This window comes from Sparus aurata, chromosome 7, assembly GCF_900880675.1.
Source record: "Sparus aurata chromosome 7, fSpaAur1.1, whole genome shotgun sequence".
In the NCBI taxonomy this organism is placed as follows: Eukaryota; Metazoa; Chordata; class Actinopteri; order Spariformes; family Sparidae; genus Sparus; species Sparus aurata.
Window position 1 is genome coordinate 8,231,821 of NC_044193.1, and position 12,000 is coordinate 8,243,820.

General features: G+C 42.1%; 1 protein-coding gene across 5 annotated transcripts in view; it reads right to left on the reverse strand.

The window, feature by feature from the left end:
- Positions 1 to 119: 119 nt before the first annotated feature.
- The window catches only part of samd10a (sterile alpha motif domain containing 10a), a 60,064-nt gene continuing 48,183 nt past the window's right edge, over positions 120 to 12,000 (reverse strand). For 4 of the 5 annotated variants that reach the window (XM_030423793.1, XM_030423792.1, XM_030423790.1 and 1 more), the window contains 4 exons: positions 8,761 to 8,942; positions 1,848 to 2,016; positions 1,617 to 1,757; positions 120 to 227 (listed from right to left, as the gene is read on the reverse strand). In XM_030423793.1, the coding sequence (XP_030279653.1) occupies positions 205 to 227; positions 1,617 to 1,757; positions 1,848 to 2,016; positions 8,761 to 8,942 (515 nt within the window). In that variant the 3' untranslated portion in view covers positions 120 to 204. Of the gene's footprint in view, positions 228 to 1,616; positions 1,758 to 1,847; positions 2,017 to 8,760; positions 8,943 to 11,228; positions 11,853 to 12,000 lie in introns of those variants that run through there. The other variant, XM_030423794.1, reaches the window with a different exon arrangement.

A 12,000-nucleotide genomic window follows, 5' to 3' on the forward strand; every position in this document is an offset into this window, starting at 1 on the left:
ACGGAGCGTCTTCATCACAGTTCATAGTCAGTCCGTAAAGATCATGTCTGTTGTTTCAGCTGCCGGCTTCCACTTGACGACAAAAGTTCTGCACGCCGCCACTCGCTGGGTGTTTTTTATATCTCACAGATCTGATTCACATGAGCGTATTTGAGGACATATCCAATCATTCAACAGCACCCAGCTTCTTCCAAAAACAACTGGCTATGATATATTTCCAAAGGAACCTGTGAAAAACAGAGAGATTCTCAGACTTTTCAATGCATTCAAAGACAAAGTTCGACAATTTAAATTCTTTACCTTAATTTATTTAAGTTTTTGTTCTCCTTGTTCTGTAGCTGTATGTCTATATCTGAGCAAACACACTCAAATTCCTAATGTGTGTACGCTAAATTAAACAATAAAGCTGATTTTAATTCTAATTCTAATTTTGGGGAATAATCTTATTTGTTTCCCTGGTGGAGAGTTACATGAGAACATTGATGCCACATTTATGTCATTTAATTTAATTTTGACTCTACTGCCATTGTAAGTATAGTTTAGTTAAGCTCACTAAGTAACATGTTAAAACTCACTTGTTTATTTCTACAAAAATAAAGTGTTTAAAAAACATCAAGTTGCTGGTTTGCAGTTGTTCATCCATGTAAAACAGCAAATTGTTGTTTTTCTACAGATTACAGACATGAGTTTAAACAGGTTGATGTTTAGAGCTGTTGGGCAGATTGTTTTTACCTTTGAACATTGCCATCTCGCAGTTTCCTCCCTGTGTCACAATTCTGTATCGGTCCTGATTTATTACACATTTTCTCTTTCTAGATATCACAACCTGTTCCTAGCAATGTACAGCGTGTAGTCAAGATCACTGTTAAGCTTCATTCTGCTCATTAAGTGACAAATTACAGAAATTTAGAGAAGAAACAAGAACTTCAGGCGTCTTGGAAAGAAGAATCCCTGCTTCTTACAGCGGGATTTAAAGGACAGGTGCGTGCAGTTTGTATAATCTGTTCTGGCTTACATGAAAATGGGACCCAAATAGAGAATCCAGGAGAGCGTCAATGAAAAACAGGCAGACAAACTAAGGAAACACAACACATTCAAATAACTAAACCAAGTGCAAACAAAATAGACAACACACGAGGAACAAACACAGAGCAAAACCGACAACAGAAGGCTAAACAGGGACAGGTGAAACTTTACAGGACAATCACAAGGGAGAGAAAACGAGACGAAGCCAGGAAGTTACACAACATGACACATGACGAGGACGCTTACAAAATAAAACAGGAAACAATAAAGCTGAATCCCAACATCATGACAAAACAAGGTCTTTGAAACTTAAGATTTTATTGTGAAGGACCTCCAGACCCCCACTGTGAAATCTTTTGAAATCCTGCCTGTTTTTGACATGTGAAGGTTGGCAGGTCTGTGTGCTAAGCTAAGCTAAGCTAAGCTAAGCTAAGAGTCTGATGCTTCATGCAAGAATACATGAGTGCAGTCGATCTTCACATCCGACTCTCAGCCAGAAATCAATTAGGCATATTTCCCCAAATTTAAAACTACTCATTTAAAGTCCGGGTTTGAGATTTGAGTTTTGAATATTAAACACACTCCCTCACCTCTGCTGAGCAGCTGCAGGTTGCGTCCCTCCTCCTGCACCTGGAGCTGCAGCACCTGCTGCAGCAGCTCCTGTCGAAGTGTCTCCTGTACGAGTCCCATCCTCTCCAGCTTCTCCCCGTTCAGACGCAACAACGCCCGGCCTGGAGGAAGAAAGCAGACAGTTCAAACATACATTCTGAGTTTATTTTGTAATTCACATATTGTCTGATTATCTTCGCAGTGTGTGTGACCTGTGATGGCGTGTTGGGAAAACGCCTCCACGTAGGTTAAGTAGTTGTGCGGACAGTGTTTCTTCAGCCATTTGCAAACATCTTGTTGTGACCAGAGAACGACGGGGCGGATCAGGCTGGGCTGTGTTGGGCTCGTGTGGTATATGCCATAATTGTCACTGGAACGGTACTGCAGACAGACGGAGAGACAGAAGAAGATGGACGTGTATTAGAAAAAGAGTCCAACCATTCTGGACATGTTCTTATCCAGTTTCCTGCTGATTGCGAGGCTGTTGTCACGCCTGAAGTTCGGTTCATTTGGTTCAGACCCAAAACAAATTACACACAGTTGCATTTTCAGTTCTGATTTTTTTTCCTGTTCACACTTAATTCTAACAAATGAACTATGAGGAGTAAACATGGAGTTATTCATTGGACAGTTTTTGGTGATGTCATCCTACATCATGAGGATCCTACAGCTCTCTACAGCAGTTTGTGCAGCACTTTGATGCTTCTGATGTGTAGAAGACATTTACAATAAGCATTATTAGTATTTACTAGACTGCAAATATACCGCATGATATAAACAATGACAAACAGGTAGCAGGGAACAGCACAAAAAGATGGCGTCAGTACAGTGATGATAATCAAGGAGAATACCTGCACTGACATGAAGCGTCTATGTGTTACCATACAATGCTTTAACAGAGATTATAGGCTATAGATCGATAACAATACTCTCTGAAAAATTCACAATCAGCAGATGGATTTATTAGAAACTTAGGATCCTTTAAGCCATATTGTGCCTCACGATTTATACCTGGATATCCTGAAATCTAAAGGCACTTATTCAATATCAATATTGTAGGGATGATTATGAATACTTTTACAAAATAGGATTTATGATCAATAATCATCAGTAATGTGGATATAGAATGACAAAGTGTGTAAAGGCAAGTATTAGAACAAGATGAACAGTCGGGTGAGTTTAGATAATTACAACACTTGACTGTAATGACACCTTTAAAACCAGGAAAAGACGACTCGTACGTCACATCACAATATAACGAGATCCAAAATCTATGTTTGTTTACAGTCTCATATCACAATGAAGACATATATCGTATTATTGCCCTGCCCTGGCATATATCATATATTTGATATAAATAATCCTGTGGTTGGAAGGGAATTGACACCCACCTTTTTCAACGGGGATTAAGTTAGCTTAGCATAAGGATAGAAGAGGGGTAACATCTGCTAACCAGCACCTCTAAAACTCACTTGTTCCATCTATACACCTCCAGAGGCTGAGGTCATACCATCACACTATTCACTCTTCAGGTTGTAGGAGGTGGAGTTATGAGACAGGACAGGCTGAGACTGGCTTGTTGTCATTTAAACCTCGGATAGCTCTGCAACACCATACACAGACGTCTACAGACGCTACACTACAATCACACATTACAGAAATACTTTGAACAGAAGCAAATAAGTCACTTCCAAAATGTTCCGCAGGATCCACGAACGCACATTGCTTTTCCTCACCGCACATGATGAGTTGCTTGTAAGCTGAACATTCAGCGACAAACCCTTTCAGACTGACAAACACTCAGAGGTTCAGATGAACATAGACGGGCCTATACATGACGAACTGAAAAGGTCCTCTATATGAGCAGGTCTGAAACTCATTAAAGCACACAGCACACCATGCAGATCAAACGCTCGGCATAGATGTGAACTTCCAAGTAGTCTGGAGGATCAGCCGACATGCAGAGTGTGATCATGAGATCCAGCTCTTTAATCTTGAAAGACGCGCACCGTGTTGAAAAAGTGCGGATGGCTAATCGAACCGGCTCTTTGATCAGTCAATCCGTTTTAAAATATTCAGCAGGTTCAGCAGTTTTCAGCTCAAGATTTCCTCAGATGAGGGAAGAAAAGGAGAGGCTGGCTCACATTTAACACTCAGCGGGGGAAAGATTGGTGCTTGATGTCGGAGTGTTTCAGAGTGATGACTCTATCTCATCGAGTGCAACATTTGATTAAAGACAGAACACGTTCCAGCTCAGACACATACGTTACAATATGGTGTGACACTAATGTTTCAGTACACACTTAAGTTGTCATACTTTGAATATCTTTACATCTACAACTGAGTATCCTTTACAACCGAGGAGTCATTAAAAACAACCTTTACACTTTGCTTTAAAGTCCAACATAATGAGTTGCTATCAGTACAAAAACGTACTCTTACAAGTTAGTCAGAAATCCGGCTGATTTTACTCCTCGATGAAAACGAATGTCTAACAGTTGGCTCGAGCATTAGTCTCGTCACACTTGATTATGTTAGAGTAATGAGGCCCAACAAACCAAAGCACAACTTAAATTGTTTACATGCAGCACAGAGAAAAGCAGCTTGTTGGGACTTCACTGCTCAGACAGAGTATAAATAATCATTAGTCAAGTTTGAGTGTTGGAAAAAAAAGAAAAAAGGGACACATTAATGTGTTTTATACACAATATCATGAGGACGCAAACAGCTTTCAGACGTCACTAGTTCACGTGAAGTCCATGTAGAACAAGTTTAATACAAATGACAAGATTTTTCTGGCATTACATTCTTCAGCTGCTTAATTTTTGGACAGAAAATTGTAGAATATGCTTGACACCATATTTATTTCAACAATAAACTGTGAGCACATGAACATAGACCTGAATTGATCCTAAAATATATGATACTGATGAAGAGAGCTAAGAGTGTTTGTAGATAATAATGTTGAGTCTCATTGCGAGTAGGGACCCCACAAAGAGAAGCTACAGTTCTTGTGGCTAATGGCGATCTGGATAACAAACACAGACACATACAAAGTCTGAAGTGAGTATTTTTACGCCTCCTGACTGATTTCCAATCCACCGTTTTACTTCAAACCCTCCAGCTCAGTGCAGCACCTCCATTTCTGTCGTGAGCAAAAGTCTTTCTCACCTCACAACCTCGTTTTTACAGAACGTACTGTCAGCTGGATTAGTGACAGGTGCTGCCCAGAGGTGGGACGTAACAGAGTAAAAATACTTCAATACTGTACTTACAGTGAGTGGATTTGATAGGCATCTATACTTGACTGGAGTATTCATCTTCTGACAAACCTTTTACATTTCTATCCCTAAATTTAAACAAAAATATCTGTACTGAACACTCCTTACATTATTCAAACAGGCTCTTTACACTTTTAATGCATCTAAGGGGAATAATCGCTAATTTTTACCCGTGCATATCAACACACGGCAGACAAAAAGACGTAACAAGACAGAAACAGACAGAGAGGGGTGCTTGATTAGGGATGAAAGGCGTGTTAGTGTCTCGTATCTGCAGCCTCTTGCCTGGATTCTCTTCCTTCCTCAGTTTGTCGCTGTGATCGAGACGCTTCAACAACCAAAAATGTGGCTATTTGACATCCTGTGAATGAGACTCAACAATCAACTATCCTTCTGTTGCCTTTAGAAACATCTCAGACAAATCCTACTCATTCTCCCTTTAAGTTTAAACATCTCTGATTTATGTTAATATGATGTAAAGTTCAGTTAGTTTTGCACAGAAATGGCCAGCAGAAATGACCTACAGAGGGAAACTTTTTACTTTTATACTTTGAGTACATTTTAGATTCTGTACTTTGAGTAAAGACGTTGAATCAGTACTTCTGCTTTTACCACAGTCTTGTTTTACACAACTATCTGTTCTTCTACTTGAGTGAAGAATGTGTGTACTGTTGTCTGAAGTCCTGCATTTCTAGTTCTTGTGAGTTTGTGAATATTTTAACTTCTGCCTTTACACCGAGAGATCCCTCTCATACTGTCTAGCAGCTAATTCAAGAGCCATTTCAATGTCGCTGCGATGTGAACATATTAAATATGAAGCAAACATTCTTCTCCCAGTTCATCAAAAATTAATTGTTTTTTAACGTGACAAACAGGCAGCGTTCACGACGCAATATTGTCCCCAAATATCTTAAGTAACCATTTTGACTATGGCTGCAAGTAATGGCTTTTCTTGCTAACTAATCTACCAATTATTTTGTCAATGCAGTGATTAACTGTCGGGCCTGAAAAATGTGAATAATGGCCATCCCATTTCCTTAAAGCCAAAGGTTACCGTGGCTTGTTTAGTCTGACAAAACGTCCAAAATCCTCAATATTTAAAGACTCACAGTAGAACAGTTTTGCATTCTTGCTCAAAGATTATGTAAATGTTTCATCAAATACTCACTGATCTTTTTCTTCCAACAATTATTTTGTTGTTCTGTGTCCACGGTTATGAAACATAAATGATAAAGGTATTAAGACAACAGAGCACTGCTATAATGAGTATTTCCTCCTTTTCACAGGATCATTCTCAAACCAGCCTGTGCATTATCAGTGAGGAGTGTGTGGCTGCAGAGAGGAAGAGTGAAGACGAGACGACATCCAGAAAAAGATTAAACTAAGTGAAGGACGCAGAGCTGAACTGTGTGAGAGGCAGCGACACTGTTCACACGTTCCACCGCTGCACGTCTTTCAAAACCACACTTCTGGTTAAGTTTTATGCTCCTCAGAACAAAAATAAACCGACCACCGCATCATGTGCGTCCAAGAGGATTGAAGCGAACAAACAACATACTGTATACGAGTCTGTTATCAGCGCGGCCCAGTTGTGTGTCTGCAGCTTTGGCTTCAGCTCATTACCGCCTTTTAAAGAGCCGTCCACGGGGTGAGGACAAAGGCACGGGCTTTCTGACTTGTAACTACGGGCTTTAAATGAGGCCGGTTTACTGCACAGATGGATTGTCGCTGTGGACGGCGGTGAGCGAGCGAACAGACGATGCCGGATCAGATAAAGAAATGAGCATCAACTAACACATTTTAACTGGAGAGGCGACTGGGAGTGGATCTAAAGACGTTTTCATACAAACAGACAATGCTTTTACTTGTAACAATTAAAGTAAACCTGACAATGCTGTATTTAACTAGTATGAGGAAGCAGTTGTCACGATACACAAAACTGGAATTTCTTACTTTGATACAATATCTTTAAAATGATCGATATTCAATACCGTTTTAGAAATCACAGGGAAAATGTGATGCAACATTGTGGACACACAATTATAGACTTTTACTACTTTTCTTCTACTTTTTTGGTAGAAATTCATCACAATCAACTTGTCCTGAGGGTTTCATTGTTTTATTGTTATCGCTTTAATCCGTCAAGGTTTCCTGATTAAGCTGATTTATTGAAACTGGATGATCTTTTACAGCACAGCAGCTTGAATGAAATTTTAAAAAAACACTTGTTTCATCTGAGATACAACTCAGACGAGGTGTTTTTGAGACTGTTTCTTCCCTGTATATCTGATATGTTGCTTATGTTATGTTGATTGTGTCTTATATTATATTTATGAGATATTCTGACCTGAGATGAGACAAATGTACTCAGTAAGATTCAGAGTTTTTACCCTGTTTCTCTGAATAACAGTCTTTTCAGCACCAAGGATTCAGTATCCAGCTCGATTCTGTGTCTTTTGTAACAGACACAGTGATGCTGCAGTGGAGCTCGACTGTTGGAGGACCTGTGCTATTTAAAGCCGGACTAAAAGGCTGTTTGAGCCCACCATCCCGCTGGGGAGAGAGCAACTGCCATTCTCTACTAACAAAGTGCCCATTTGCAACAATGGATGGTGACCGGCCACATTTGCCAGACTTATGATTTTTTTTTCTTCGAGACTTTTCTGTCAGAGGAGTCTGAGCGCCGAGCCACTGAACGTGAGCGAGGAACGTTTTCATGTGCAGTCGTGTTGCTACGACAACGAGGATTTTAATTGTTTTTAGATGAAATGTTTAATGTTTGACTTTACTTATATTAGGGCAAACTGCGAGATAATGAAATGTTAAGTTAAAAACACACAATACGAATACTTTCTTGGTGTTGCCATGGAGCCGTAAGGATCTCTTATTCCATAAGGTGCAAACACTATTATTAATAAGGATCACAATGATTATTTTTAATAGTTCGTGTAAGGATTCATACAAAACTACTGCCTGTGCTTTGTGATTCTACCATTCAGAATCAAACAGAAAATGTAATTCTCCTCACTTATTATTCATGGAAGTTAAAGATGAAATGAAACTGCAGCTACTTTAAATATGTTTTCTGAAAAAGGATAAAGACGGGTTTGTGCATGTATGTGGAAACACACTGCTGAGAGACTGATATAGTGTGCAACTGATTGTAGTGTGTTGTATACTCTGCTAATTATATACAAGGCATGCTTTTCCGTAGCATTAATCATTTAAGATATCTGTTGTGCTGCGAAGTTTCTATTACACATGATTCGTGAAGCCAGTTAAACTAATTGCTAATGTTAGCACTGATACAAGGTTGCATGACTAACATCGCCATCACTTTTGCCTCCTACTACACTATACTACATAAATGAATGAATCCAAGATGCAACTAAAGTCCTCCTGCAGAGGCGGACTAGTGTTTCTGTAGTCTCATTTCACCACCTGATTTTCAAGGACACATAAATGCTTCATGATTCACACTTGGATCATTTACTGACGTACCTTATGTCGCAGAACGCAGTGTGAAAATCTCTTAAGCTTGTGTTAACCACAGATCTGATGGCATCTAACTGAAACCCATTATTTCTTAGAGAAGAGAACCAGCACTGCACAAATGCAAACTTATTTCTGTGTTTTAGGACTCCTTCCTGTGGCACTCTATAACTATGCGAGTTGAACAAACGCCAGGGATACATGTGGACTTCTTATCAAAAATTAATTCAGGTTTGCTGCAGAGTTTCTTCTGAAGCCAACACATCTCCCTGACTTTGGAGAATGTAGAAAGCCCAGGGGATAATCCCGGGTGTGCTGTTCGACATATTGAGGTGGTGTAAATGTTCAGTACCTGCAGGGCCTCTGTGCCCGGCTGCTGCAGCAGCTTCACTGTTCTGCCTCCCGCGGTTTTCTGTCCACGGCCGTCATGCCAGGTTAGGTTCCCACCTGTCCGTCGACTCAGCTGGTGCTTGAAGTCCTCGGGCAGAGCTCTGTACTCCACAGCTGGCCTGCAGAAACTAAAACTGGATGCCGCTGCAGAGGTAAAAGCAGGAGGTATAATGATTAGACAGCCGGATCTGCCTGTAACCGCAGAAATTGTAAAAACAGCGTGAGACATGCTCTGTGGAAAAAAACCTCCCTCACTCTGCGTGACTTGCAAACAAAAGAGTTGAACCCACCTGGACACCCTGTCATTCAGAGATGATCTCATTACAAACAGCCTGCTCACACACGCTCCATTGATACGGAGCAGGCACGAGGCCACCCTAAAAGTAATCTGAGCTGGACGAGCTGCTCTGTGATTTGGGGAAGTCAGCGTTTCGGTTCCACTATAACTTTTCGGAGGCCTTGCAGGTGAATGTCAGATCAGTGAGACGAGTCACTTTCTCATCATTACGAGGCGGCCTGCGGGCAGACATCCAAACCCAAGTCAACAGCAGGTGGCTCACCAACATCCAGTAATTAAAGAAAGTGTGGAACTACAGTAAACACGCCGTTACTGGCACAGACCCTGGCAGAAAGCCACGGGTCATTACTGATTCATGTGCCAGATTGGGAGAAATTTTCTTAGCGTGTTTGAAGCTCCTAGTGCAGCTGTGTTTGTGTGTGCGTTGCTGTGCATTTTTCGATGCCTTAAATTGACTAAGAGAATTTGAAAAGAGGACAGAACGGGGGAGACTGCCGGGGGAGAACGAGGGTTTGAGGAGATGAAAGAGTGTCTTTTTGGTTTCCCAGCTTTGTGCCTCTCCTTTCTGTCATTCAACGTCGCCCCGCTGAGAGCGCAGCAGAGCCGAGTCCTGCAATCATCAAGGCGAAACCAGCAGCATCACATTATTATGAATAAAAACCCTGGATGCGATTTTTTTGGTTTCTTTGAGGTGTGACTCCAAGACCCTGTACATCTGAACTCTCCTCCACAGCGTTATTACTCCCCCAGGCTGCTGCTGTAAACGCAAATGAGCCCCTTTCCCGGATTAAATACGGATAATTAAGACCACTTGTCAGACGGAGTTTTTCACTTCCTTTACTTTTTTGCCTGTTTGTGGGAGCAAAAAGGCGCTCATTAACCAACACATGTACAAACAGCGGGAGGTGGAGAGGAAAAACTCTTTCATGAGCAGAAATCGTATTGAACGAAGTGAAAAGGTCTCCGCCTGCCTGCAACACGCTTCACACGGCGTTTCAGCTGAATCTACGCCGCAGAGTAAAGCTCATATTTGCATCTTTGGCACTGAAAGAAACAAACACTGATGCACTTATAAAAAGAGCTGCAACGAATAGTCGACTAGCAGATGGAAAGATGAAACGTTTGGATCGGCTCTCAATCGTTTCAGTCACATCTCAAGCAAAACTGTCGCTGGTTGTGCGAGGAATTCACTCTTTTATTAAACATCTACGGTAGTAAATGAAGATTCTTCGGCTTTTGGGACAAAGTTAGAGATGTGATGACGTCATGTAGGGATCTTGGAAATTGTGGTAACATTTTTTGACATCTAATCGACCAAAACGACAGCAAAATAATCAGCGGATGAACTGATAAAAAAGAATAGTTGTAAACAGGAATGCAAGATAAATTAGAAGCAAATGTATATTATTGGGCCTTGAAACTCTGGCACAACAAGCACAACATTTACAAACTCTGACACAGCGGGCGGCTGTTTGCAGCTTAAAGGTTGGTTTGCGATCCAACAACGAACACAGAGAAGAAGAAGAAGAAGAAGAAGAAGAAGAAGACTATGAGATCGTCCATATTTGCTCACTAACATCCTCGCCTTCTTCCTGCAGCTTGGAAACCTCTTTTTAATCCACAACAATGTGAAATCATCGGTTATCTAATTGGCATGAAAGAAGTCTACATCATGCATTGATAGTTTTTAGTTGCAGCTCGATTGAGAATAAAATACAAACGTATACAAATCCTACACATGGAGCCTTTACTGGCTGAGTCTCTCTGCACAGGCTGACCTGCTCAGACTGGTCCTGCTGGTCTCTGGTGGAGAGCTGTCCAGTTCAGCACCAGTGACCAACCTGCAGGCTCCTCTTGTGTCTCACAATCTCCTTATTTGCATGAGTCTAAAGTTATCCTAACCTGACTGTGTTGCCTTTGTCCTCACGTTCTGCAGTATCACACAGCTGTAATGTGAACCCGAGGAGCGCAGTGACAGCAGAGGCGACCGCACACAGCTGGCGAACCGGTTCCGCAAGTACCGAGTCAAACAAAACGAGCTGCAGCCAGTTTCCCAGCTGAATGGAGGGTCTTTAAAGAGCGTGTGTGTGTGTGAGATATATATATATATAAGCAGCAGAAAAGCGGCCTACCGTCCACAGCCATGGTGTTCGTTAAAAGCCGAGGTGGGGTCTTAGTGGCAGTCTGTCATCGTCTCACGGAGCTGTCGATCTTCCTCTCCGACACACACACACACAAAAAGTTTCATGGAGCTGCGTCCGGAGCTCCGCCGCCCCACATCCTCTCCCGTCCCCTCTCTCGGCTCCGACTGAGAGGAAAAATGCCTCCAGATCAGCTCACGTCGCGCACAAAAAATCCGCCGCCGGTGTGTTTGTGTGTGAGCTGAAGTTGTGTTGTTGAGGAGGAGACAGGAATGTCCCCGAGCAGCTGACTGGCTGGCTGACAGACTGACTGACTGGTTTCGCTGGCTGGATCGCAGTTTATGTGTGTTTGTGTGTGTGCGTGTGTTTTTAAATGTGTCGTGAGAATCAGACGCGCGCCTTTTTCTCAAGAGCCTCCATGAGCGCACTGAGCTCAAAGTGCAGCCCCGGGCCCTGTAATTAACGCAGCCAGTGGAGTCTCTGAAAAACAGGCGGATGAAAAGGCTTCTCATCGCTGCAGCATCCAACTTAAGGAATTCCCCTTTCGCCCCCCTCTTCCTTGAAGAAAGGGAGCTCTGTGCGCGCCTGTGGGCAGCAGGGCCCTTCTTCTCTGTGATGGACCCTCTATGCGCGGTTTTTGTCCAGGAGAGCTTCGGGACATCGACCCGCAGAGACCAGTGAGCGACCCCATCCTCTCTCCCCACCAGTTATTAGCCTACTTTACTGGTGACAGGGGATCTGATCACGGCTGTGGGTGACTGAA